Source organism: Strix aluco, chromosome 13 (genome assembly GCF_031877795.1).
Source record: "Strix aluco isolate bStrAlu1 chromosome 13, bStrAlu1.hap1, whole genome shotgun sequence".
Lineage (NCBI taxonomy): Eukaryota > Metazoa > Chordata > Aves > Strigiformes > Strigidae > Strix > Strix aluco.
This window is the reverse complement of record NC_133943.1, coordinates 16,427,332-16,453,814: the sequence shown is the minus strand read 5'-3', so window position 1 is coordinate 16,453,814 and position 26,483 is coordinate 16,427,332. Positions and strand designations below refer to the sequence as shown.

At 36.6% G+C, this 26,483-nt stretch overlaps 1 protein-coding gene across 7 annotated transcripts in view; it reads right to left on the bottom strand.

Annotated features, from left to right (window-relative positions):
• The window catches only part of TENM2 (teneurin transmembrane protein 2), a 700,085-nt gene that overhangs the window by 214,064 nt on the left and 459,538 nt on the right, over positions 1-26,483 (bottom strand). For all 7 annotated transcript variants that reach the window (XM_074838105.1, XM_074838106.1, XM_074838107.1 and 4 more), the window contains one exon: positions 22,619-22,828. In XM_074838105.1, coding sequence (XP_074694206.1) covers positions 22,619-22,828 — 210 coding nt within the window. The remainder of the gene's footprint in view (positions 1-22,618; positions 22,829-26,483) is intronic.

Below are 26,483 nucleotides of genomic sequence, written 5' to 3'. Positions count from 1 at the left end.
CTCATCTGTTTCAATCTATTTAATGAAATAATGTTTTATATAATAAATAACAGGGGGATTAAGCTATAGAGTTAACACTAAGCATTAAATAATGAATCAATGCAAGTCCTGCAAAACATATAGCTTAAAGTTGTTTGCAAAAGAACAGATACATTAGATATGATCTTTAAAAAAGAAGCAGAACCCCGAGTTGTTTTGGAAAGGTGATCACTCCTATTGTGTATCTGTTGGCAGAAGGCCCTGCGATTCTGCCATGGCTGCAATAAGAAAGAACTGAACTGTTTACTGATAACTGATAAGTAGAAGAAGGAAGAATAAGAGGAGGTGGGAAGAAAGAAAAAAACAAAAACAGTGCAAAATGGCAAAAAAGAGATGGAATGAAGTACAAAGTCCTTCATCAGAGCAAGGACTAGCAAGAGGCATGGTGTGTTTCTGACATGTGGTCCAGAGAGCTCGGCAATGAGAATCAGTTTAGACTTACACATGAAAAGACAAATAAGGAGCAGCACCTCTCAGCACAGTAGGACATACTTCCAAATGAGACATTGACAGCGGACCTAAAGCAGAGGTAATTACAAGCTCATCTTTGCACAAATATCTGTAAGAGTGCAGCTTTCCAGCTGGTTTTGACAAAGTCCAGACTGCTGCCAAAAGAGGCAGCTTGGACCAAGCTCTTGCACTCCAGCCTCTTATCTCTTCTGATGGCAAATGATATCATCAGTGTGCTTTGAGTCAAACCAGCCTGATAATCCAACTGAAAACAAATCTTGCTAGCCAGACTGGCCTAGCTGTCAGTCAGACCACTTTGATGATCCAACTAACTAGACGGTTTCTAGAGCTGGCACAAAGGAAGGCAGAGCAGCAGCAGCGTGAAGCCAGAGGCCAGGGAAAGCAGGGCTGAGGCTTTCACAAGCAGCAGTCTTCGGCTGGTGGTAACCGACAATGAAAAGGCACCCCAGCAATGAGATTCCCTGGCCAACAGCTGATTAACTTTGGATGGCTACCAAACTCCACCCTCTCCTGCACCATGTTTAATGCTTGTGCAACTGTGTGGGAAACAGGTGCCAGGAGCTATCAGCTTGTGAACTAAGCGCTGATTTTTTTCCCTGGGGGTGAGATTAATTTTACTATCATCTACATGGGTCACCCTTTCTTGGGACTACTGGTGTTGATACGATGTGGGCATGGCGACAGGAACGCACAGCCCACGGGCAAGCGTGTGCACTGACCACAGCAGCAGAGATGCAGCTCCCTGAGTGGCTGTCAAACCACATCCTGACACCCTGCCAAAGCCAGAGGAAATGCAGCAAGGGGTTTTCAAGCTGCACGGAGGTGCCCGGAAAAATACGTAGCATTTGATTGTGTATAACTAACTACATGTACTGTTATTTCACTTGCTCTATTAAGTACTATTTACAGAAGATCTAGTCTTTTAAATAAATTATTAACAAGAAAAAAGTTTTCTGCAGCCCTCCAAAAAAAAATTCTAAGTCATCTAAATCATAGTTATATGAAGGGGAAAGAACAAAAAAATATTCTAATAAATGTTTTAGTAAATACATTTAACAGATTTTGAAGGATAAACATTTTGAGGGTGGTCTTATGACTGAAGCACATCTATTAATAAACTCCAATGACTTAACACATTTGTACAAGCAGAAAAAAAATTTCTGGCACAATGTGTGTTCAGACACATGTGTATGTGCACACACTCAGTGTTTGATAGTTTCACTAATTCCTGAGTACTTTAGTTTGCTAAAAAGGGTCATATTTTAATTGGAGATTATTTCACTGTGTAGATGAGTCCTTATTTAATAATAAGATATTAATAATTAAAATTTATTGCATCTGTAAAGTACTACTTTAGTAGTAAAAGAGTTGGATAATAACATGTTTCTGTAAGACAGTAAACTAAGACTGAAATAACCTTTATCTATGAACTTTTTCACAGCTGGCTGTGGTCCTCTCTAAGTCATTATAAAGACTCTTAACTTTACCAAACATGATATTTGGCCAATATTGTACTGCACTTGAACAGGAGACACACACAGACTGCACTTCTGACACCATGAAGCTGTGTATCACTTATGAAAATGAGGCACTTTAGAAACAGTAATGCATTTTAAGAAAAAGTGTCAGTCTTCTGTAGAAGTGACATCAGTCAGCTCCTTTTCTAGATGGGCAGGGAAGTTCAGCTCTATGTTCAGCTCCGCTCTCATGAGACCCCCCCTGCAGTGCTGGGTCCAGCTCTGGGGGCACCAACATCAGAAGGACACGGACCTGCTCGAGCGGGGCCATGGGAGGCCACGAGGATGATCAGGGGGCTGGAGCACCTCCCTTATGGGGACAGGCTGAGAGAGTTGGGGGTGTTCAGCTGGAGAAGAGAAGGCTCCGGGGAGACCTTAGAGCGGCCTGACAGTACTTAAAGGGGCTACAGGAAAGCTGGGGAGGGACTCGTTATCAGGGGGTGTAGGATAGGATGAGGGGTAACAGTTTTAAACTAAAGGAGGGCAAATTTAGATTAGATTAGATATAAGGAAGAAATTCTTCCCTGTGAGGGTGGTGAGGCCCTGGCACAGGTTGCCCAGAGAAGCTGTGGCTGCCCCCTCCCTGGCAGTGTTCAAGGCCAGGTTGGACGGGGCTGTGAGCAACCTGGTCTAGTGGAAGGTGTCCCTGCCCATGGCAGGGGGGTGGAACTAGGTGATCTTTAAGGTCCCTTCCAACCCAAACCATTCTGTGATTCTATGATTATCAAACTTAATTTTTCTGTGGGTTGGCCAACAGTTTGGGGTGTTACATCACACACTCCTACATCTTTCTTGGGTCCCGACCCCCTGGTTTGATAGCTCTTCAGTGTTGTTTCCTAACTGGAAGTATTCTGGTAAGACTTGATAACCTACAGAACATATATACCAAATGGCTGTTCAGAAATATCTGCAGATGTTTCAAATTACCGTAGCACTTCAACACGCAAGCGAAGTACCCGTGAAAGTATCCAGAAAGATTATATAAAGGGATTTCTGTGTCCATGGTTTAATAGAACTTAAAAAACCCACTTCATCCCTTGCAGAATAGAAATTTATTGAAAATGGGGTCAGTATGTGTAAATGAACCAGTTTACCTTTTGAAAGAAAGAACAGGTTCCTGTTCTTCCTGCTTTCAAATTGCTGACTTCCACAATGCAACATCTTTTCTCAGTTTTAAACTTTTCACTACCTCTGCAGAAACAAGCTTTGTCCTGGGCTTAAATTAAATTAGAATTACTTTTGAGGGAGAAAACCAAGAACCTTTCTTACAAATTTCCATAGATCTTAAATTGTCCTAGCAGCAATGTTAGAGCATTTGCTGTTGATAGACACCTTATAGATTAAAAATCACAGAAGTTAAACTGAAAACAAAATGTTTTCATAAATTACACTTAAAAAAATTAGCATCAGATGCCTTTTTTTTCTGAGATGATTCTAGGGAAAAATGAGTTGCACTAGCCAATCCAAAATGTTATCTAATGCCCTAATTTCCTTTCAAAAAGAAATCTGTTACACATCTGCAATAACAGCATATATAGATGATAAAAAGTATCCTCAGTGGTTAATAGTAATTTAAAAACAGAACCACAAATCATCTAGGTTGGAAAAGACCTTGAAGATCATCTAGTCCAACCATTAACCTGACACTGACCATTCTCAGCTACACCATATCCCTAAGCGCTACGTCAACCCGCAAACCAAGTGATATAGGTGTTTCTTAAAACTGTGCCCACTAACACCACCTAAACTACTGGTGTTCCTCTGTATGTTTTTGTATGGATTCCAAAATACATTTCAGTATTTTTGAAACAGAGCAAAACCAGAAAAACATTAGTTTCTACCGGCAAAATGTTACCAGAAACCCACAGGAAAGACTCTTAGATGTCTCTTACTGAAAATTTGATCTTACAGAAAATCAGCACTGCTTCTTATGGCTTGGATACTACCCCCTGCTATATGGGCACTGAAACATTTCTAGCATACAATTGGTGTGATAGATTATTTTTCTTTACTTCAGAAAATAAATTCTAATCACATGGGTGAACTTTCATGCTCTATGTGAAAATATGTAGCTGTTCTGTAAAGAAAATAGATAATATACTATATTTTTTTCAGAACACGGTTATGGTGTGTAATGAATGCTTTGTTTGAAGTGCTTCATAGTAGCATTTTTGTGTATCTTTTTGCAGAAATTTCTTAAAACACAGTGCGATTTGAGCAGTGCAGCATGACTAACCATTTTTTTAAGGAAAAAAAAAAGAAAAAACAACAAAAGAAGCCTGCAAAAAACCCCAACCAACCCACACCTAAATCTTACCCACTGCTGTCTCCCAGGAAATTGTGACAGATCCTGTGAGAACCTGGGACCCGTGCACATTAGAAATTCTTTCCTGCAGGGTTAGCAGGTGTGGGCTATGTCAAATAAATTTATTGCAGTCTGTGCTAATAACGAAAATTATGGAAAACCTAGATGAAAGTGCTCTGCATCCAGCTAATTTGAAGCTACCTTACGAGACAATAACAAGCTTCTAACAGTTTTTCCCTTTTTTAAAATACACTAATTATGCTTAATGTTCCCTGTCGCATTAGCTTTCATGGTAATTATATTTCAAAACTTTTGCAATTAGGGTACAGTTAATATTGTGGAATATTGCAATTATTTTTCATTGTGACACCTCTATTGAAAACTGGTGGCATAATGATCACATTGTTCAACTAAATCAGAACAGTAGAAATATGGCAAATGAAGCAATTAAACATTATTATTTCTAATTACAGGTAGTAGTACCCTTTTTCCTTGCTTTTGTCCAGAAGAATTTCTCAAACCCAGACTCTTCTTAATTAAAAAAAACCCCAAACTAACTAATTCCTCCACCTTCATTTTTTTTTCATACACACACTAATATGTATGTATTATGCATGTTTACGTATACTGCACGTTATATAACACATGTAAGCATGGACATGTGTGTATGGGTACATCAACATACACAGAGGTAATTTAGAGTTGATACAGGCTCAGTCCGTGCTAGCTGTAAGTGCAACTACCACTAAATTGTACTCACTCTGTGTAAGGATTTTACTCACTGATTGATCCTCGGAGATAACTTCAAATGCATTACAAATGCACTCTACACCTTTTCTAATTCAGCCCCATATTGCCCCAAACAACACTTCCTTATTTCTGCTCAACATTCCTCTTTAATAAACTCAAGGTCTTCAGCTCTCTTTCCATACACCTCTAGTTCTCCTTTCCATACTTAAACCTAAAGATCAAAACCCGCAAATTTACAGATCTGATTCTATCTTTATTGATGCTGAATAAGCTCAAGCACTTGATAAATGACGACAGCAGAAGTTTCTAAGAACTAATATATATATATAATTGCTATAATTCGGAGTTCATGCCCAGGTTTTGAAGAGGCTGTTTATAATTAAGCCATTCTATAATCTGGTAAAGCAGAACACTATTACACAGAAGTACACTCTGAGAAACACAATGGAGGAGTCAGAAGGGAATTCCTAAAAAAACCAGGCAGACAGGTAATAGGACATTCTAAGCATTTTCTGTACTTCAGCAATTCTGAGAGTAATTATCATTTACAAACGTTTACATTCTTCATATGGAACTTTAATCAAAGCTCACTTAATTAGGTTTTCATTTAAATTACAGTAAACCAGTGATAAATAAATCAATGATCAAATCACTGACTTCAAACAGAGAAGACCTTTACCAAAAACACTGGCTTGCCAAACCCCACCATCTGTACATTTCCCAGCTACCAGACTAATGAATTTCAAGGTTATATTACCAAGTGTAAGATATAATTTCTAGCCAACATCAGACAATGGAAATAAAACATGTATAAGATGTCACACCATTTCTGGCATGAAAAAAATCTGGAAACGAGTTTACATGACTCCTTATTCCCCTCAGTAAAGTACAATATAAGATTAAATGAGAACTAGTCCAAAGATTATTTCAGACAGAAATCTGAAAATTGCAAATCTCAGCTTATTCAATATTGTGGAGTAAGGTTTTTTAAGAGTAAAGCCTCTTCTGGTAACCTCAACAATGAGCACATTTTCAAGATGAACTATAACTCTATCTTCTCTGACCCTCTGAAACTCTAAAAGCTGATTTGAGTGATTAAATGACAGCTGGAAGTCCTGAGAAATCTGGCACAGAATATAATTGTTAAGAATGCCTCAAAGAGAATATAATTGTTAAGAATGCCTCAAAGTCCTGCCATCACTACTGTCTCAGTCATCGCCCACCTTTCCGTCGTTTCTTGGCTTGTATTAATTGATTTTTTTTTAGTTTATGTGACTTTATGTTTCTGGACATACTACTATTCATGCAATTTTTGTTTCTATTAACTTAGATATACAGTCTCCATCATCTGCTGAGCATTGACAAAATAAAGGACAAGTAAAGTGAGCAGTAGAGGGTGTTTCTCCCACTCTGGATAACACCACTTAAGTACATATATATATATATATACAGGAAGGAGAGGGTTGCTCACGTGGGTTATATGCATATTCAGTATGAAAATCACCTATAAACTATATAGGACTCCAGGCTGGATATGGGCAATAACAAAACACATCTAGCAATATATTTATCTATTAAATAATATCTGTTGAATTATTACTGATAGCAAAATATTGTAATAGCTGTGAAATAGTTTAACAATAGCATTATAAATAGTGGTTAGTGGTTTAAAAACAGAGTTTGAATTATTTTCCCCATTAAAAAAAAGTAGGTATTTGAAATAAATAGGGTTTTTTTCCTAAACTAATGGCCACATATAAGATCAGTGCTGTAAAGTCCACCATATTTGAGAATAAACTCATCTTCAAAGACTACTCAAACATAATCTTAACAGGCAAATTCAACAGTGAGAACATTTTAATGCAACAACCATTCTATGGGACACTTAAAATTTTTTGTTTTCTACAAAATAATTCTGTCACATTACAGATAAAAGTTTTAAGGTACTGATCATAAAAAGTAAAGGTTGTAAGATTTTGAAAATTTAAGAAATAAAGACAATACTTATGTGCACCTATTTAGTTGCTAGCTCATCTCCTGCATATGTATTGTGTTTATTGGATCATTTTTTCTGGAGCAGTGAAGCATGTAAGCATAGGTGTTAATTACCCTAATCTGTGTAATGATCATTTTTTCCATTGGACAATAATATTTGCTTTACTGACAGTTGTCAGACTATTCCACTAGATCTCCAGAGGATACAAAATTTACGCTTCATCATGTGACATGCTGGGTGATGTAATAGTTGAGTGTAGTGATGCCCATCCAAAACATGTGAGTAAATTTCACTTGTGTATTCCATTTCCTCTGCAGAAGAAACTTGGATATTCCAAATTCAATTAGAAATCCACTGCTATTGTAATTTGCTTCATTACACAATGTTTAATATTTTTTTAATCAGATGTGTGTTGTTTTAATAACTTGATACTTAATTTTATTTCCTGAAATCTTTACTATGCAGTTTTAATTCTATGCAAATTCCTGATGAATTGATTAGCCCAATAATGCCTATGTGAGGCATGACAATTCTTTATAATGACATAGACATTGCTCTGAGCTGCTGATATTTAAGTACTCCCAAAGTAAGTACCAATGGCTTTTTTGGAGCTCTTCCAGTACTCAAAAAAGCAACCTAACTTTATTATCATTAAAAGCAACAGCATTATATTTCTTTTCCTTGTCTCAACTTAGTGAAATTTCAACTTTTTTTTTTTTTCCTAGTGATTTAATTTTCATCAATATCGAATCTCAATGTCTCATGAAAAGGATTCAACGGAGATAAATGGAAGTGCAGAAACCTGAAGTTTGATTCTAAATTTAAAAACTTCTTCACAGTATTGCCTCTATGTCTTGACTAAATATATAATTTTTGCAGCGGACCAGCCAATAAATCACTATTAAGCTTGATTATCTATTCTTTTTTAAATTCTGCAAGTAAGCTTTTAACACTTTCAGCAAAAGAACTGTGGCACAAAAATTTCTGCAAAAATCCTAAGGTTTACATCAAGACAGCATGAAAACTATCCATATTCTGATATGGATCATTTGTAAAGTGTAAGTGGTTTTAATATCCTTACGTCAATTTGCTTAGCAATGAGAATTCAGCTATAGAGCACATTCTTTTGTTGTTTACATTTTGTAGTTGTGAAACAGAGATCACCACATGAAAAAGTGCTAAAAGTAGTACTAGGCATTGAGTTAGTGGAGAACAAACAAAAGCAGGAGAACAGTTTCACTACCTGAATTTTGATTAATAGGGTACAAACAAGGAATCATTAGAGAGCCTTTAACCATCATCTAATAACACAGATTAATAAAAAGCAGCTGGGAGAGCAGTAAGAAAATATGTTCTCTTTAATTATTATGAAGCTTGTTAGAGCAGGCAGATTTGTGCCACAGGTTGTTCCATGTTTGAGCAATTTGCTATATGTCTGCTCTAAACGTTCTCCATTGCTGTGAATGTTACTCATGGGAATATTTAGCAATGCTCACATATTTTTATCATACTATGAAATTAACAATGTCTCATATCTTCAACAGATTTCAAAATGCAAAGTGAAGGTGGAGAAAGCATCAAATCTTATGAAAATATGTATATACTTTCATATAGAACTTGGCAATTTCTATAGAAACATGGTGGCCTGGTGAGCTGAGAATCCTACTCTCGTGGCTGGGTTGCTTTAGGAAGTACTGACTGCTTCCCATCTATGACATTTTCTCTGTGTTTGCTTTGCAGTGAGAAAATAAAAACTTTTATGTGAAAAAAGAAACAGAATTCTGCTCAGACTGAAGATTAATAGGGGGAGATACATAGAATTTTGGTGTTGAGAAACACATAGTGGGGAATAGAAAAACTATAGAGGAAAGGTCTCTTTTTTATTTTATGAGTTTGATTTCTTTATCTTTATTTTTTTTTATTCCTTGATAACACTATGCTTAAACCAAAATCTGAAATGATATTTCACTACAGTTTTCTCAAACTTTTTTAGATGTTTTCTCATAAAGTCACCTGAGAGCATTTTCTCAGAATTAGAAATAATTAAACTGCAGAATTTTTGCACAGACTGAAACCTAATGGTGATATTTCTGTAGATCCTTTTAATATAAGTCAGCATGAAAGAGCATTAATTTATGAAAAGAACCAGCTGCAATGTATTTTTTTGTTAATAAAATGAATTTAACAGATTGGTTATTAAAAAACATGGTGATATTAAGATTCCCAGAAAGACGACAAAGTATTTAATGTATATATTTAAACATCTAGCTAAAAAAACCCCAAAAACCAAACCAAAACCACATGCATCCTCCCCTCCCCTGCAAAACCAAACAAACAGCAACCACCTAGAGAGAACAAACATCAAACCAGCTATCCAGAAACTGAATTTGGGCCTGCAGACCCCTTAGGAATTTAGAAATTTGAATTGAATCTGCCTTTCCTATAAAGAAAATGCTATTCTATAAACCCGTCTACACTATCCTATGAAGAAACCATTGAATGCAAAGGCTACTGATCCAGCAGGATCCACCAGTACTAATTTCCTACGAAGAAATTTAAACGTTAAGTATTAAGAAGTTGCTCTCATCTGAACTAAACTTGACTGAGCGTTTAACTTCCATGTGACCCACAGAGTCAGCTACGCTGTTGGGGTTCTGGGTCTCAATGAGCAATCACTGTAGCTCCCCAGAATAAAACTGCCATGATAAAGAGCTGTGAAACAGTACCAGTTGCTTTGTGACAGCAGGATATTAATGGAAATTGTTCCAAAAAAAGAAAATGAAACAAGACTCTCTAATGCATTTGCGTTTCTGGCATGATCTCAGAGAAACTGAAGAGTGAAGAATGTGGAATCTTTCCAGCTGTCAACAATAAAAAAGAAAAGAAAAAGAAAGATATTTAGAAGAACTGGTGTGTGGTTTGAAATACAAGTGAAGAAATAAGTTTGTGGCCATCTATATACTTCTGGATGACTATTTCTAGTAATTTGTATTATATAACTTTTTTCTGTAAATGATTTGGAAGAAACGGCTGTGCTACCTGTGTAGGTGGACTGGGCTTTAGCTGCTGACAGTATGCTTTTAAAAGTTTGGTTTCTAGCCAGTCTCTTGCATCTTTTCCTCAGATTAGTTCTGTAAGTGCAATCCTTCACCAGCCTTTCTGCATTACCAGAACCACCAGTTCTCAGTCTGTTCATACACATTGGTCTCCTTAATCTCATCATGCTTTCAAGTCAGTCTCAAATTGGAAACTCAAGAGTCTTGGAAATTCCTCCTTTTCTTCAAGGTGGTCTGATTTTCTCTGCACCCTCTTCTCCAACTGCACAGAGCACTCACAAGAATAATTGACTGGCCTTACCATGTCAACTAAGTTCATGATTTTAGAATAAATAGCTATTCTTTAACTGGTTTCTGCCTAGTGCCTCCTTCACACCACAAGAGACAAACTATTCACGAATATCTAATTAAATTTTGCTATGTTTTTAGCTGAAAAAGATAGGGGATCAGGGGAGAATATATTTGGAAAATGCAGAAAATCTAATTAAAACAATAATTATCTCATTTTTGAAATGTTGAACCATTTCATTTGGAAGATTTTTAAGCAAATATTTTCATGTTTCATTTTGAGTGTTTGCATCTTTCTTATTTTTTACCCACACTGAAAGATCAAGAAAAAGGTTGACACTGAAAATGGAGAAAAAAAACAACCCACATTTTGCTTTAGATTGAAGTAATTCATATTGCTCTTCCTAATCAAATTTGCAAATTGAAAATGTTCAAATTTCTTCTTTCATTCCACATAAGCCTTGACATAAGCCTTTTTTTTTTTTTTTTTTTTGGCCCCCACATGACTCCCTTTTGCTTTTGTAGCAAGTTTTCAGCTACACTGGAAATGAAGGCACCAGGAGTTGATGAAACTTGTATCACAGGGTCACTAAAGATTTATATGAACTCCCAAAACCACCCCAGTCCCATTCCTCATTCTCACTGCTTGATAGAATAATTCAAAGCCATCACTTACCACTTGAGCTCCTCAGACTCCCTTCTCTTGACTTTGTAAGTTATGTTTTCAGAAACCTGGAGCTCACAAACTTACAAAGATTTTACATCTTTTCATGTTTGCTAGTCCCTATAATTGATAGACTTGTGTCAAGTGAAACAATTATCCACCTGTTCGTGGGAACAAATATTAACAAACATGCTGAAACACTGTGTTTTGTTAGGGAGAACATTTCACACTTCATTACAGTGAGTATTAACTGAGAAGTTAGCATTGTTTGGTGTGCAAAATTCCCACTGATTCCAGTACAAAAAGTGATTTGTAAAACCCAAAATAATTACCATGGCCTATACATTACAGATTTAATTAATCCAGTGTACAATATTCAAGTGCAGATTTCTGATTTCTCCCCAGATCATGTGAATTAGCAGTTGGGACTTCCCATTTTATGATATACTAACAACTGTCCCCAGGTTTGGAGAATCAAGACCTAGAAGGATGGTTCAAAATAACAAGGTCATAAATCTTTTTCTTCGGGAGTACTGAGACAATTCTGAGCTTTTCTGTTGTTCTTACAAATGGAAGTTTGGAGACATGATAGTTCACAGTAAGCCAGTCCCTCTTTAGCAGATTTTGAAAGATCCAGCAACAGAGGAAGACTCCCTAGCTTGTAGGGGTTTGGTATATATAGGCTTCCATACCCACACATTGCTTTTTGTCATTTATAAAAGGTCATTCTAATTTTCTACAGCATTCTAGTTATTGCTCCTAAATTAACAGAGCATCAAGGACAAGGAACCTTCTCAAAACAATACAACTTCCATACTAAGTTGCCAATTCTCTTTCCTTTTGATTTATTGTTTTTTTTCAGATCCCAGATACGCACGATAAGTACCAGCTATCACTATAATCATAAAGATGCCATCGTGTTTCTGCTTGTATGTATACATTTATTTATTTATTTCACAAATCATTAGACCTGACCTGAATAAAAGGAGCGAAAAGCTCAATTACTGAAAATCACACTGTTACAGCCCTAGGACATCCAACACAAATGCATTAAATAGAAAGGAGCTATTGTAAAGGAGCAACATGTAAGGCAATACCTTGGTGGGGTGAGGCAGGGACTGAAGGAGAACTGAATGACAAATAGCACCCTACGTAGATGGAAAAGGTCACTGCAATAAAAGCAACCTAGGGAACTGGGAGCAAGTGCAGCATTGCTACAGACTGGAAGAAAACACAGTATCCAAACAAACAGAACAGAGTGAGAGATGCAATTTTGTTCACATGCGAATGCCACAGATTGAGTTCTGGAAACATTTGGGGAGCTGACAAAATGGAACAGGATTCCCTCTAGGCCATGATGTCAAGATATCTGAAAAAGTAAACACTTACTCAGGCCAGTAATTAACTTTTACAAACATTCGAAGTCCTCAGCTTTTCTGTGTAAGAATCTGGCAGAAAAATAAATTACATATATTTGTAACGTAATAAGGAAGGCAATGTTTGGTTGATTAGCTTATGTGAGAAAAATAACCCCTTGTCTGTTGTTTTAGTATGTAATTATTACAAACAACATAGGAATTACAAACAGCAAAGGAACTGGTCAGTTCAAGACTTGCACTCAAACGCCTTCAGTTTCTGAATCTTTAGAGTGGTGTAAGCCAGCTATCCACAGGTGATATCAGGACAGACATGATGTAAGTAAAGAGCATCACCACTGACAGAACCAAGCTGAAGTGCCATGCTCAGCTCTGAATGCACCCCAAAACCTCAAAGCTGCTGAACATTTGTTCGGCCTCCCAATGTAAACCCCATGGTGTGCAGTTCCATCACAGTCCCTCTACAGGAAACATTTGTAAATCTGCATCAAAATAAAACAGCTGTTTAATGGAGGAACCACATACTTTTATTACATTTCCACTGTAACAGTGGCTGCACAAGGTTGCTGCTGAAGTTGAAATTGTAAGAAAGACAAAATCCTGATGTACAAAAGCATGCGTCAGCAAAACCCAGCAGAAGATGCAGGTATGCAAGCAAAGGAGTCCTCTTTACAATATGGCTTAATGCATTTGAGGAATTGGATTAGGAGAGCATATTTTTCTTGGATGAGCTGTATTTTCAGTGGAGGGTTTCATCAATAAAGCTGTAAGTACAAACCCTTTTACTGTACATACTCCCAGAGGACAACAGGGCTGCGGCAGGTAAACAGAAAGGGAAAAATATTCAGAGTAAAATGACAGAGTTCAGATTTCTTTCTGTTTATACTGAAGGGATTTAAAAGACATGCATGGGAGAACTGTCAGGCAGAGTCAGGCATGAATGGGGAAAAAAATAACAGCAAGAATAATTAATAACCACTGAGCAGTTTCTCCAGCGACATGGTGAGTTCTCCATCTCCTGTAGTTTTTAGAATAAGATTGAACCTCTTCTAAAGAAAAAACTGTCCAAACTTCTACTGATTGAATCATGCTTTATATGAAGATTAACATTTCTAGAAACTGAGTTTATGTGATCAATAGATGACATATTTACAGATTTGCCTGGTAAGATGCTAATATTTATAAGCATATTAGAAATAGGTATTATATAAATGTAAATCAATCCAAGTAATTCTATAACCAGGAATAATAATTAAGTACTAGATAAATGCACAATTTATCACTTAAATAAAGCAGAAGTGTATGGCTTTGTTTTATCAAAATCAGGAAATCCATAAGACAAGATATTGACTCAGATGAGAAGTGTCTCCTTGCCTTCAGGTGTTTGTGATAGCACTTATTTGGATTTATAGGGAGAAAGAATGAAGTTATTAAACTTTTTATTACTACTAAACCAACCAACCCACGGAACTTCCTGTGTACAAATATTGCAAAGAATTCTGAAAAAATTATATCCTAAATTTTATGTTCTTGAAGTGCACATGGCTTACATATGCTTGACTCTTCACTTGGAATCAGCTACGAAATTGTGTGGTGACAGTTAAAAACTTGATATGTTTTCTAAATGTTGCCTTTCCATATAAACAGCAGCAGAATCCACTACGGAAGTTGTTAGATTATGTCAGTTCAGAAAATTAAAAACTCTGTACCAAATCACAAAATTATTAGAAAGCTTGAGAAATTCTTTCCACATAGCACAACTTAGAGCAGACAGCATTAGCAAGGCCAATTTTGGACTTTTCTACACATAAATGAAGAACACATCTACATCATCTCGACTCAGCGTATGAAAGAATTAAAAAAGAAAAAAAAAAAAAAAAAAAGAGCTTTTCTGCTGATAACTGCAATATCCCCACCGCCTTTCAGTTTTCAAGCAAGGTACCAAGTCTAGCAACCTATTTTCTTGGCACAACAGCATAGAGCAACAGTATCTAGTCTTTAGGCAAAATAAGGATCGGTAATGAGAAAGACCAAGGCCTGACTGGCAATAGTAGCTAAGTTGTTTCCCAACCATTATGGTGGATATCAGAAAACAGCAGAGCAACGTGCTGGAGAAATGGAATCTTGGAAAGTTAGTACCACAGCTGCTTTGCTGTGCTGCTTTTATTGCTACAGCAGCTTCCAGTTCAACACATTCACAAGCCTTAAACTAAAATGATGTAAAAGCAGATAAGAAAAATCTCTCCAGCTCCCAAAACCATGGTGAGTTTAAGAAAAATACAGAAACAGCAGATTTAGAATCCGTTCTCAATTCTATAGCTTTCAGTAATGCATTATCATTTTTATTACCATAGAACCTTCTGTTTGAGATTTGTTTGTCTGTTAAAATTATGAATTCATAAATTAATAAATACAATGTTTCTAAAGTATCTTAATATCTAGAATTATGTCTTCTGGCTGAAATTCAGACATCTGCTGGCATTATCAACATATGCTACACAGATTAGCAGCAGCAATAATATCGGTAATAGTTGCAGCAACATGGAGCTAATACTTAAGAAAAAGTACACCCTTCAGTTTCAATGGGAAAACAGTTCATGCTGTTCCCTCCATTTCTAATTCCAGTTCAAAGCTCCAAAATTAGACCTAGTGCACAAGATATGCAACAGAATTAGAATGTGACTGGCCATTAAGGCTTTAGAGAATTTAAGTATTAAAAACAAAATGGAAAAGAAATAATCTATTTAAAGACCTTGCTGCTAAATACGTGCACTGTTTAAAACAATACATGTAGAAAGACACTATTGCTTAAAACCTCAAATCTAGGCCAGTCTTCATAGCATAAACACTAGAAACCAAGAGGTTTTACTTTCTATTCAATCTTATCTGCTGTAATAGAGGAATCTTTATTGGACATTGTCATCTGCTGAAGAGAAGTCTTTAAGAAATATAGGGTGGTTTATGCTTTTCAGCTACATTAAGCATTAAGGATAGGATTATTCAGATTAGTGTTGCTTTCTTCTGCTTCCGTGGCAGTATATAACAACCATGGGTGCCAAGGTAGGAAAAAGCCTATAGCACTGAAAGTCTCAATAATAATAACAACAATGGACCCAGAAGCAAACTTTTTTACTCTTAATTTGGAAATAGAAATTAAAATGATCAATTTGCAACTCTTTTTTACACTGTTGTAAAATGTCATCAGAAAACAGTTGCTTATGGTATTTCCCTGTGAATATATTGAATAGGAAGTACTGTTCCTCAACATAATTGTATACACAGAGGTAATACAGGGCTGCCTTTTGGGGGCAGATATGAGAAAGTATATAAAATAATTTAGAAAAACCAACCCTGGAACCTTAACTGATTTTTAACTGTTGCTTATTTAAGCATAACTTATCAAAGTCTAAACCGAAATATTCTGAAAAAGGTTTTGGAAAGAATTTGAAAAATTAATTGCCACTGAAATCTTAACAAAGGTATACAGCAGTTAGTACAGAAAAGTGAAGGTGGAGAAGGCCAAAACTTTTCCTTCCGATTACTGTTCATCCCTAGGTGATGTCAGAAGTCATGCAGAGAGACCAGAATAAACAAAACCAAAAGTAAACAAACACAAGAACAAACAACAAGCACCAAAGTAAAACAACACCCCTTCTCCCCGCTCCAGTTGTAATATTGACAAGGAGAGGAAGATTTCAAATCCAGTTAAAAGGTTTAGAATGAGGACTTCCAAATGAAATAAAAAAAAAAACCTTTTTGCAAAAGGAAAAATAAATATTGATCAAGCATTCTATGTTCATCTTCTGTGCAAGTGTGTGGGCAAGACCTCTATGAGCAAGACAAGTTTGATGGCGCCATACTGAGTGGATTGAGAAAGAATGCCGATGGACTTGGAGTCACCACAAGAAAGCTGCTTTGAATCCCAGCAGAATTAGATCTCACCAATTTATTAGTCCACACTGGGAAACTACAAAGCCTCTGAGAGTGTTGAGTGTGGAATGGAGTGATCTGTACCTTCTTTGGGGCTGCACAAGGAGCTAATACAAACCTACTCACCAAGTCCTGGCCAGCCTTGTGCCATAGAAAGAACCTGTAGGTCTTCCACACCTCTAAGAGCTACTAACTGCTGAAGTTGTTATAGTGGATGGTTTTGAGTATTTCCAAGGACACAGACTCTAAAGCCTCTCTGGGTAAACTGTTCCAGTGCTTGATCTCCTTCACAGCAAAAAAAGTTTTTTCTTATATTTAAACTGAATTTTCTGTATTTCGACTTAAGCCCACTGCCTCTTGTTCTGTGAGTGGACACCACTAAGAAGAGCTGATCTTCCCTGTCATTAGTCTTCCCCATAGGGATAAGATCCCCCTGAGCCTTTTCTTCTTCAGGTCAAACAGTCCCAGCTCCCAACCTCTCCTGGTGCTCCAATCGCTTGAATACCTTATTGGCCTTTCACTGGACATGCTCCAGGAAGTTCTTATCTCTCTTGTACTGGAGAGCCCAGCACTCCAGATGTGTGTGACCAGTGCCAAGCAGAGGAGAAGGATCACCTCCCCTGATCTGATGGCAGTGCTTGCCTAATGCAGCCCAGGGTGCTGCTGGCCGCCTTGCCTTTGCCCCAAGCCACACTGCTGGCTCATGGACAACCTGTTGTCCCCCCTCAGGGTCCCCAGGTGCACTTCTGCATAGCTGCTTCCCAGCTGGTCAGCCCCAGTATGTGCTGGTACAGGGAACTGTTCCTCCCCAGGTGCAGGACTTTGCATTTGCCTTTGTTGAACTCCATGAGATTCCTGTCAGAATGTTTAATGCTCTGTATTTAGACTGCTTAACTGTGGAACAGTTCCTCCAGCAACCCAGCAACTGGATATCATGCTGGGACAGCTATACATGCCTAGGTTTCTTATCTACAGTTTAAACCCATGTCTTTCTGGCAATAAAATGAAGGTGCTACCTACTGAGATATCCAAATGCTTTTATTTATTCTCTTAAGTAAGCCAAAGTCAATCCTTTATGAGAGAAAAAAAAAAAAAAAAGAGCTATGGATTCTAGATTTTTCTTGTTGCTACTTTATTGGCAGACACAGAAACTACTTTCTCCATTCAGTAGGGGGTGATACCTAATCATCTGAAGGAGATGTAATTATTTTTCTATAGGATTCATTTATTTCTTAAAGATGACTATCTTCTGTATGGGTCTTCATTATAGACTAGAAACTGGAAATATCTGTTTATTTGATGCCAGACTGTAGAGTGTTATAAAACATACACTTCCAAGCACTCCCAGCAGAGGATCTCAAATGAAGCCCCCAGCCTTACATTAATGTAAGTTCTGGCTTCTTTCAGAAAAAAAAGATTTTTACATACTGGATTAAGCTGCAAGGAGGTGGTTTTAATATGCATTAATAATAATAATGAAATCCTACAGACAGGTAATATCTGTTGAACTCAGGAGAGCCTTCTAGATATTTATACTCAATATAATGAATATCGATATTTTACATATTACTGCATAATTACCACAAACTAGGGTCACAAGCATAAGGAGTCTTATTCTTTATTTCAGCTCTAACTCCAGACAACATTAAACAACAATAATTATTTCAGTCAAGCCAACCTATTTCTCCATTCCTCTCTCCTCGCTGCCAATAACTGCTTGTGAAAAAATCAAAGCAAACACTGTCTTCTAAGCAGAGTCCAAACTACTCTGTGGGCAAATATTGTTACATTGAGCCAAATGCTTTGTATTATTGTCTCTGAGCCAAAAAGACATGTTAACACTGAATCCCCCTTCCAGTTAAACTTCAGTAACTTCTTGTGAATCACGACAATATCTAATCCACAGTTGAGAGTTTTCCCCAAATCAAAATACTCTGAAAATTATTCTGCATCTAGTTTCTCATTGTTAGAATGGTTGAAAATGATTAATGTATCCAATTATAGATCCATTACACCAAAAACTATTGTTCAAGTAGGTATATCCTAGGCCTTTTACTCAGGATAAAAAACAAACAGTTTTTCTGTTGGGATTCCAAAATTTGGTTTAATAGGAATAAATCCTATATGAAAAAGTAAAGGCAAAGGTGCTGGCAACAAAAACACTTATCTTTTTTTCTGTGTAAGATTGAAAAAGAGCCTGTTACATTGTATTATCATTGAAGCCATTAAAATGGCATTCCAACAAGATGAGTAACCTTACATTACCAGAAAGATAATACATACAACATATACAGGAAGAAAAAATAAACTTATTCCTACTGTTAACTGTAAGAAACCATCCTAGAAAATGGTGTGACAGGAACTGATCTTTCTTTTAAAAGGGGGAAAAAAAAATCCACTAACTTTTCATGGATAAAAGGTCTCATTTCCTTCTCTAATATTTGTGTTTTTCAAAATACTATCAGCAGGTGCACCAGGTTTCAAAAACCTCTTGTCCTTCATCACATATAATTGTGCTGCATATTATATTAAGAAATACAAGCAGAGGAATGTAAGTGATGGGAGTTCAATTAAAACCAGCATAATATCTGTTGCATAGAAAATGATTCTGCAACTGAAATCAGGTTCTAATGAGAAAAAAGGAATACATTTTCACATATTTTTAATTACATAGAATTTCCTCAAACATGCTTTTTAATAATATATTCCATTAGGTTAACATCATATTTAAAGAAAGTGCATTTTCTGATTTCATTTTAAGTCTGATTTTGAGCAATTATTGTGTCATTGTTCTGCAGTAGAAAGGTTGAATTCATTTACTGTGTGGTTATGCTAGTTATGATTGATGTCGCTTCTCCAAATGATAAACCAATCACCCCGATGATGTAATGTCATTTTAAGAGTGCTATAATCACATTTCTCTCAAACTGGAAGCTCTGATGAGTTCTAACAAAGATTTATTGTAGATTAAAGGCCTTCATAATATCAACAATAGATTGCTCATTTGATGGAAGATTTGATTAGGTAATTTTTTTAGGCAAATGAGTTTTCCAGATATATCAAGAATGGTTATTGTGAAGGGCACAGGGCAGTAGATGTGGATGACTATCACCCCATATCCAAGAAGACTCATCTTAAACTTGTTGAGGAGCTATCCTGTAATTGTAGAGGTTGAAGCAAGCGTAAGTGTACAATCAGACAAACAAGAGGACACTTATATAATGTAATCAGTATGAGGCTCCTGCAAATATTTCATCTTCAGCATGTACTTTGAAGACTGTGATAGAAATGTTTAAAAAAGAACATAGAAAGTGCTAGCAAATATTTATTAAAGATCAAAGATTATCTGGAATCTAAGCCTTAAATCTAAGTATCTACAAATCTTCCTTTTTAACCCAACCCCAAACTTAAACAAAATATTTAAATTTATTTAAACTCTCCCAAATGTCTGGATCTATGTTGCTAAGTTTCCATAAGAACTAAAATAGATTTTAAAAAACGATACAAGAAAAAAAAAAATAAAAATCAAAGCATCGTCTACATTCCCATACCATGTAGATGGTAAAAGCTACTCTGAAGAATCTTTCAAGAATAAGGATGAGCCAGAAAAAAAGGTGAGCTTTTCCAGTTTAAGGTGTATATGTCACTATCTGTGGTATTTTCTTATAAACTCTCTAAAGGAAACATTGTTGAGAAATACAGAAAAAAATGACATCATTAGAAAATGCTTATTAGTTTCCAGAGGATATATTAAGTCCAGAAGATCTCAAGGAAAAAAAAAGACAACAGCTGTTTCTTATACCCTGAAAATTAAAAGTCATTATATATTATATGACTGTTTATTAAAGAATGAAATGGGATATTTGGGGAAAAAAATGTTAAAATGAAAAATGAACAAATCAGCCATTCATAAACAAATCAAAGCATATCTGAGCATGCCAAAAAGGTTCCTTGAGTCAGTCCACAGCAAGAAGTGTGAAACACAAAGCTTTTAAGGATATAAAGAAACAATTATTATTATTTAAAATGAAACATAAAGAGCTCTGCCATCAAATTTTCAGATGGTATTTTACTGCAACTTCCTTCATTTGACTTCATAAGAAAAGCCATGCTAGTTGCTTCAGTCTCCAATGGTGGTTATAAATACCAAGTACCAAGTATTCAAGTACCCTCCAAGTCTCTTTTTTTAGTTTACATTCCCTGACCTTGATTTTCTTCTACTTAGCAGCCCTCATTGCATCTCTCTCCCATTTACTTCTCCCATTCCCCTTTAAACCTGCTTGATCCACCACATCCTTCAGACAATGTTCTCTCTTTTGTTCTTTATTCCTCTCCTCAGCTGCCAACATTCACCTGTTCCTGAGCACTTTACGTTTCTCTGCCCTGAATTTCCTCTGCCATTTTATTGCCCTACTACTTGGTCTCACAAGGTCCTTTTGTGACTCTCCAGTCTGATCTTGTCCTTAGCACTCTGCCATCAGCCGCCTTTCTTACCATACAGCTCACTAGATTCTCCAAGTATTTCATGTCCCATGAATATTCATTGGGGAGCTCCAACTTCTGCTTACCATCTTTCAAGTAACTACTTGCCATGCAGGGACCTTCCCTCTTACCCTATGTTAGTTTAGTTTCCTTAAAAGCATTTAGTGACAGATTTTGCTGAGACCCCTTTGAAAATACAAAGACTCTTCATCAGTTAGATCACTCTTATTCAGAAATGGTTGACCCGTTTGTAGAATTCTTAAATGTTTCTAAGACAGGACTACTGTTAACAGAAGCTATACTGACTCACCAAAGATAGATCATAGCCGCTTTTTTTTTTTCCTTTTCCCATTTCTATGTTTTCTAGTGAGTTGCCCGTTACAGATTTTGAGGTGTGCAGCTCCCCAGATCCCCCTGAACCTCTTAAAAAACCCACTCAAAACTGGTGTCATATTTTCCACCCTCAAACCTCAAGTAGCAAGGAAGCATGCTCAATCTCTGAACTATTATTACTTTGTGTAATTATATGTTAACATATCTGAACAGATCATGGAGTTAAAGGTTAATTCAGAATGGAGGGAACCCCAGGGGGAAGCTCTGAGGTCAGACTGAGTAGGTCAGGGTTTTAACCAACTTGTTCTTGAAAAGCTCCAAGGACAGAGACTGCACAGGCTCTCTGGGCAGCCTGTTCCAATCCAACGCTTATGGAAGCATTATGGAAGAAGTCTTCCTTCATATCCACTCTGAATCTTACATTTCAACCGCTGCTCATTGTCTCATCCTCCCACCACGCACCACCAGCCACTGTTTAAAGGGCATCGTTCAGTTGTACTGTATGGACCCAGAAAGGACCAAGTTTCACCCCACATAGTATCTCCAATATGGTTCAGATCTGTATTGTTACAGGAAAGAGACCTTAAGCAGATCAGAAACTGCATATAAGATATAAACTTACAGTGTTTAGTTAAATAGACAGGAACTGCACAGCTGTTAAAAGAAAAAAAAAAGGGAAAAAATAAGGAGCTATAATAGCCTTCTTTTGTTTTGCCTGTGTTTCTAAAAAGGGATTGCATCTTCATTCCTCAATTTTTGGCTGTCAAAATGAAAAGTCAGCATCTGTTAATAAAAAAAAAAAACAAACCAACAACACAAAACCCTAAGCACTACAGATTATATGACTGATAGCAGAGCTGCAAATGTTTTAAAACAGTGGCCTGAAAGAAAAGAATTAATTTGCTGAAAAATAGCAGTATCTTAGTTAAATGTGACATTAGGAGTATAGAATCAGACAGATTCTGAAACAAGAACAGACACAGAATGGCAGAAGCAACACACATTTTTAGATACAAAACCTCATCACCTACATGAGATATTGGACTAGGCTATGCAGAACAAAAAACCACTGTGTGTACACCTCTCTCTTACAAGGTACATCAAGGAGCAGGAAACCTACTTCGAAAAATCAATCCCTCTGATGACAAGAATTCAATAATAATTTTTACACTGCTCATAATACTCCTAAAACTAAAAAGCTCTCTATAGTCCAATGAAGGGAAAACATATATGATGTACGGTGTTTCCAAAAAATTTTCCTTGAAGTAAAACAGCAAGATTTTTGTTTGCCTCGTTTCCATAGATGCTCTCAATTTTGTGGTGATGCAAGAACACATTTGCAAAAAAAAAAAAAAAAGCATAAAACTGGCACAAACATGTCACAAACTCCATATGTTTGCAATTTTCTTACCACTGCTGGAAGCCTGCTGTGGCCCTGAACATGCTCTCAGCAGATATGAATTGGGAGAGAACTCCTCATCTGGATTGGTGTCCATGATTTGATGGGACGTATTGCTGTCTAGCAATGGCATCTGGCAGCTAACTGGTGGAGGATTATGAGAACTGGGCAGCTGAGCAGATGGGAGAAGGCTAGACGAGGATGTAGGTGGGATGGGACGACCTGGGAAAGAGGACACAGGGATCAAAGATCAGCAATGAATGTAATGAAAAAAACCAAACAGCCAAGTAATTGCACTGCAACTGTCCATCGTTACATATGATTACTGCTGTGCAGAGCCACAAAATCTCTCCACTGGTACAAACTTATCCCTTTGTATCATATTCAAGGCATTGTGAGCAGCTATGTTGTGAACTCATTCCAAAAATCTCTCCACAGCATCAGCTTGTAACTCATCAGGTGAACAGATGCTGGGTGAATGAGAGCAACTGCACACCACTGGATGGGAAGCGGGCTGCTCTCTGTGGGCACCGACACACACAGCAGGCAAGTGCTGAAAGGCCCCAAGCTGCATTCTCAGATTCTGCAAAACGCAAGTCCATCAACTACATATTTTACCAGAAGAATTTTATCAGAAATAGTTTTTTGGTTAAATAAGGCTAACGAGAAAGGCGACTATAATGAGTTGATTCCTGGAATTACAACACATGTCTGTAATAATCTCTTAAAATAATGGTGGTGGTCTGATTTGTTGGGTGGTTTTTTTGTTTGGTGTTTTTGTTTTTGTTTTTTTTTTTAACCAGGGAAATTGCTCCATTAGAGGAATCTATTAAAAGCATGTAACAAGAACCATATGAAGTCTATCTTTAAGCTAAGGTTCTTCCTGTACTGTTGTAGATCTTTCCAAACCCCACCCACAGATGTGACAGGAAGCACAGGGGACAGCAGGACTGAAAGGGAATTATTCCATTTGTAGAGATGGGCTAAGCTGGAATATAGGTGGGAAACTCTAAACTTTCTCTTCCTTTCACTCTCATTTCTTTCTGCACTGGTGCTGTAGGGGCAGAATTTCCTGCCTAGCTCACCAGACAGAATAATTTCAACTCTGAAACACGATCCTTAATGTGTACGATACAACCCTGCCCACTGTAACAACATATTTTTGGTCAACTAAACTAACGGCATCAAGTCAACAAAAAACCCCTGTGCATACTTATTTATTCTTTACTTTTCTGAACTTTCCTCTCATAACCTTATATCAATCCACTCCATCAAATGAACCCAGATGAAGACAGGTTTTAGGATTTTTTTTTTTTTTTCCACATTGCCTATTAGAGTACGACCAGTTATAGGGATGACAGGAAGAAGAGAAACATGCATTCTGATCTCTGCAAGTTTATCTAGTGCATTGGAGAAATTGTTCATGAATAATTTATACACAGGAAAATATGACCTCTGTGATACTGCCAAAGTCTGTGAGGCAAAGAGAGATCTGCTGTATGCTAGCTACAAATGTTAAAATGCAGGAAAACTACATAAAATGGTGCATCCTTATTTCCATCATTCTTAAAGAAATGGTAGCAGAGCAAATACACACTGGCTTTCTCATCAGTTATATCTTTATTTTTTGGGACCAAGAACCCCTCACTTTATATGAATTACACTAAGGTTTATACCATTAGGTAATCCTCTAGAGTCACACATCAAATTCCAAAGGAGGAAAAAAACAAAGCAAATCAAGAAAATGAAAAAATTCTGGCCATCACATATAAATTATATTTGGGGAGCAGCAATCAACCAAAGGTACCCATAGATATTAAAAAAACCACTTTCACTGCATGGTACCCACAAATAGCATTTTGTCTTTCCTCAAAAAGTTTGAAATAAAATAAATAGCTGGAGATAGGCAAGTGACTATTATGCTTATTTTTTATCATATTTTTAGCACTGGATAAATTGATAAGACTAAATGACCAAGTTATCGTATGACAGAAATGGGTTTAAGCTACTCCATAGTAACTACCACCTACCATCTTTCATGCTAGAGAAAATTCAATATGCATTGAATATTTTCATTGTGGACTTGCATTTACGAGGAAATAATTCTAATATTGATGATAGGAATAATTACTGTTATTATTCATGATTATGCTATTCTTATGAAATACTACTGTGAATATCCTAAACATTCAATGGAAGTGATTGAGCAAAACCAGTGTCTAATTATTTCTTTGCAATCTGTTGGAAACAAGCAGAGAGGCTGAGGTTTGACACACCTCAGACATGAATGTGACACTGACATTGTGTGCATTTAATTTTCACATGTTCTGGCTCTGCTTCAACATTATGATGTTAAAATTCAAAATCTGCATTTACTGTATCATATGGAAATGTTTTACTGTATTATTAAAATGTTGGACATGAGGTTATGAGATGAAGGGAAAAAGATTTTTTCCTTCTGTGTAACTGTGTATGGTATTTCAGAGAAATTTATGTAAGTTTTTGCAGAATACATTGAGAGAAATGAAAAAAACAAGAATTCCTTTGCCAGGAAAGCTGATCATGTTGTACCTTCATGAAATAATACAGCCCAAATCCCTGAAGACAAGGTAAAATGTCTAATTACTACAGCTCTGATTGTAGCTTAGAGGAAACGGAAGGTATCAAGTTGTTAAAACGTTGCATTGTTTTGGTGAGAAGCTGGCTCCTGAGGAAGATTTGTCCATAAGCACATGTTAATTGAAAAACATAGATGTCTCTGAGCCACAGAACCCATTGCCAATCTGTCCTGTGGTTAGATTTCCTAATAAGCTGCCAAACTTGATTAAAATTTTTCTTGTGGTTGGGGCATTCTTGATCTTTCTGTCAAGTTGATTTTTGGCATCTAATTAACATTAAACTCCCACTACAGCCTTTCGCTCTACAGCAGTGGGGCTCTAGCAAAGCTTCTTCTCTCTGTATGGCTCTCCACCCCCAGCCCCTGAAATGCATAGAATATCTTAAGACACCCAACCTTTTGTAAAATTTGAAAAATTACTGAAGAGGAACAGAAAGAGACATTATTAAGCTTTGTTGCCTTAGGAAATGAATCTAAAGGGTAACTATCTGCAGTACCCACAGTCAAGAGAAGGGTTGTGAAACTACTGAAGAGAATTGAATGTATGCAGTTAGGCTATAAAGAGCATGATAAATGCAATTTATTTGTTACCATATACTCTTAAGTTACGAAATAATGGGTTGATTCATACTATTGAATACTAATATCTTGGTCAAATAAGTTTAACGTCCCATTTAAAATAACAGACTAAGCTTTAGAGGTTTTATAAACCTCAGCTTCTTGCCAGACCCATTCATGTGTCTGCAGATACCTTAACAGTCTTATGTTGAAACTTCCCATCTCTTGAAATGATTCTAAATTTCTGTCACTTCACAATGGGACTTTGTGAAGTGACAGAATACCCTACAGTATTATAAAACATACTGTGATGTATGGCAACATCAGTATTCTATTACACTGATGTTTTCAAAAGTTAAATCCATAATCCATTGTACAATTTGTGTCTATTCTTTGTATATTAATATGATAAAGCTTCTATGAATAAGATTTTTATCTAGTTGTGCATTGACAGAAACCCTATCTGATGGGTACTTACTTATATTGTCAGCAGTAATGTAATTGTGTAACATACCCAAAGAAACATAAAACAGATACAAATGCTAGAAAGGGAAACCAAAGTCTTAAAGCTAATATATTACAATTTCAATAGTAAAAGTTAATATTAGTTCTTCTTCCAATATTTGTTCATATGCATGTTCGTACTGCATATACTCATGCATGGCAAAGGCTCATACAGATTCTGAATACGGTGTTTGTAAG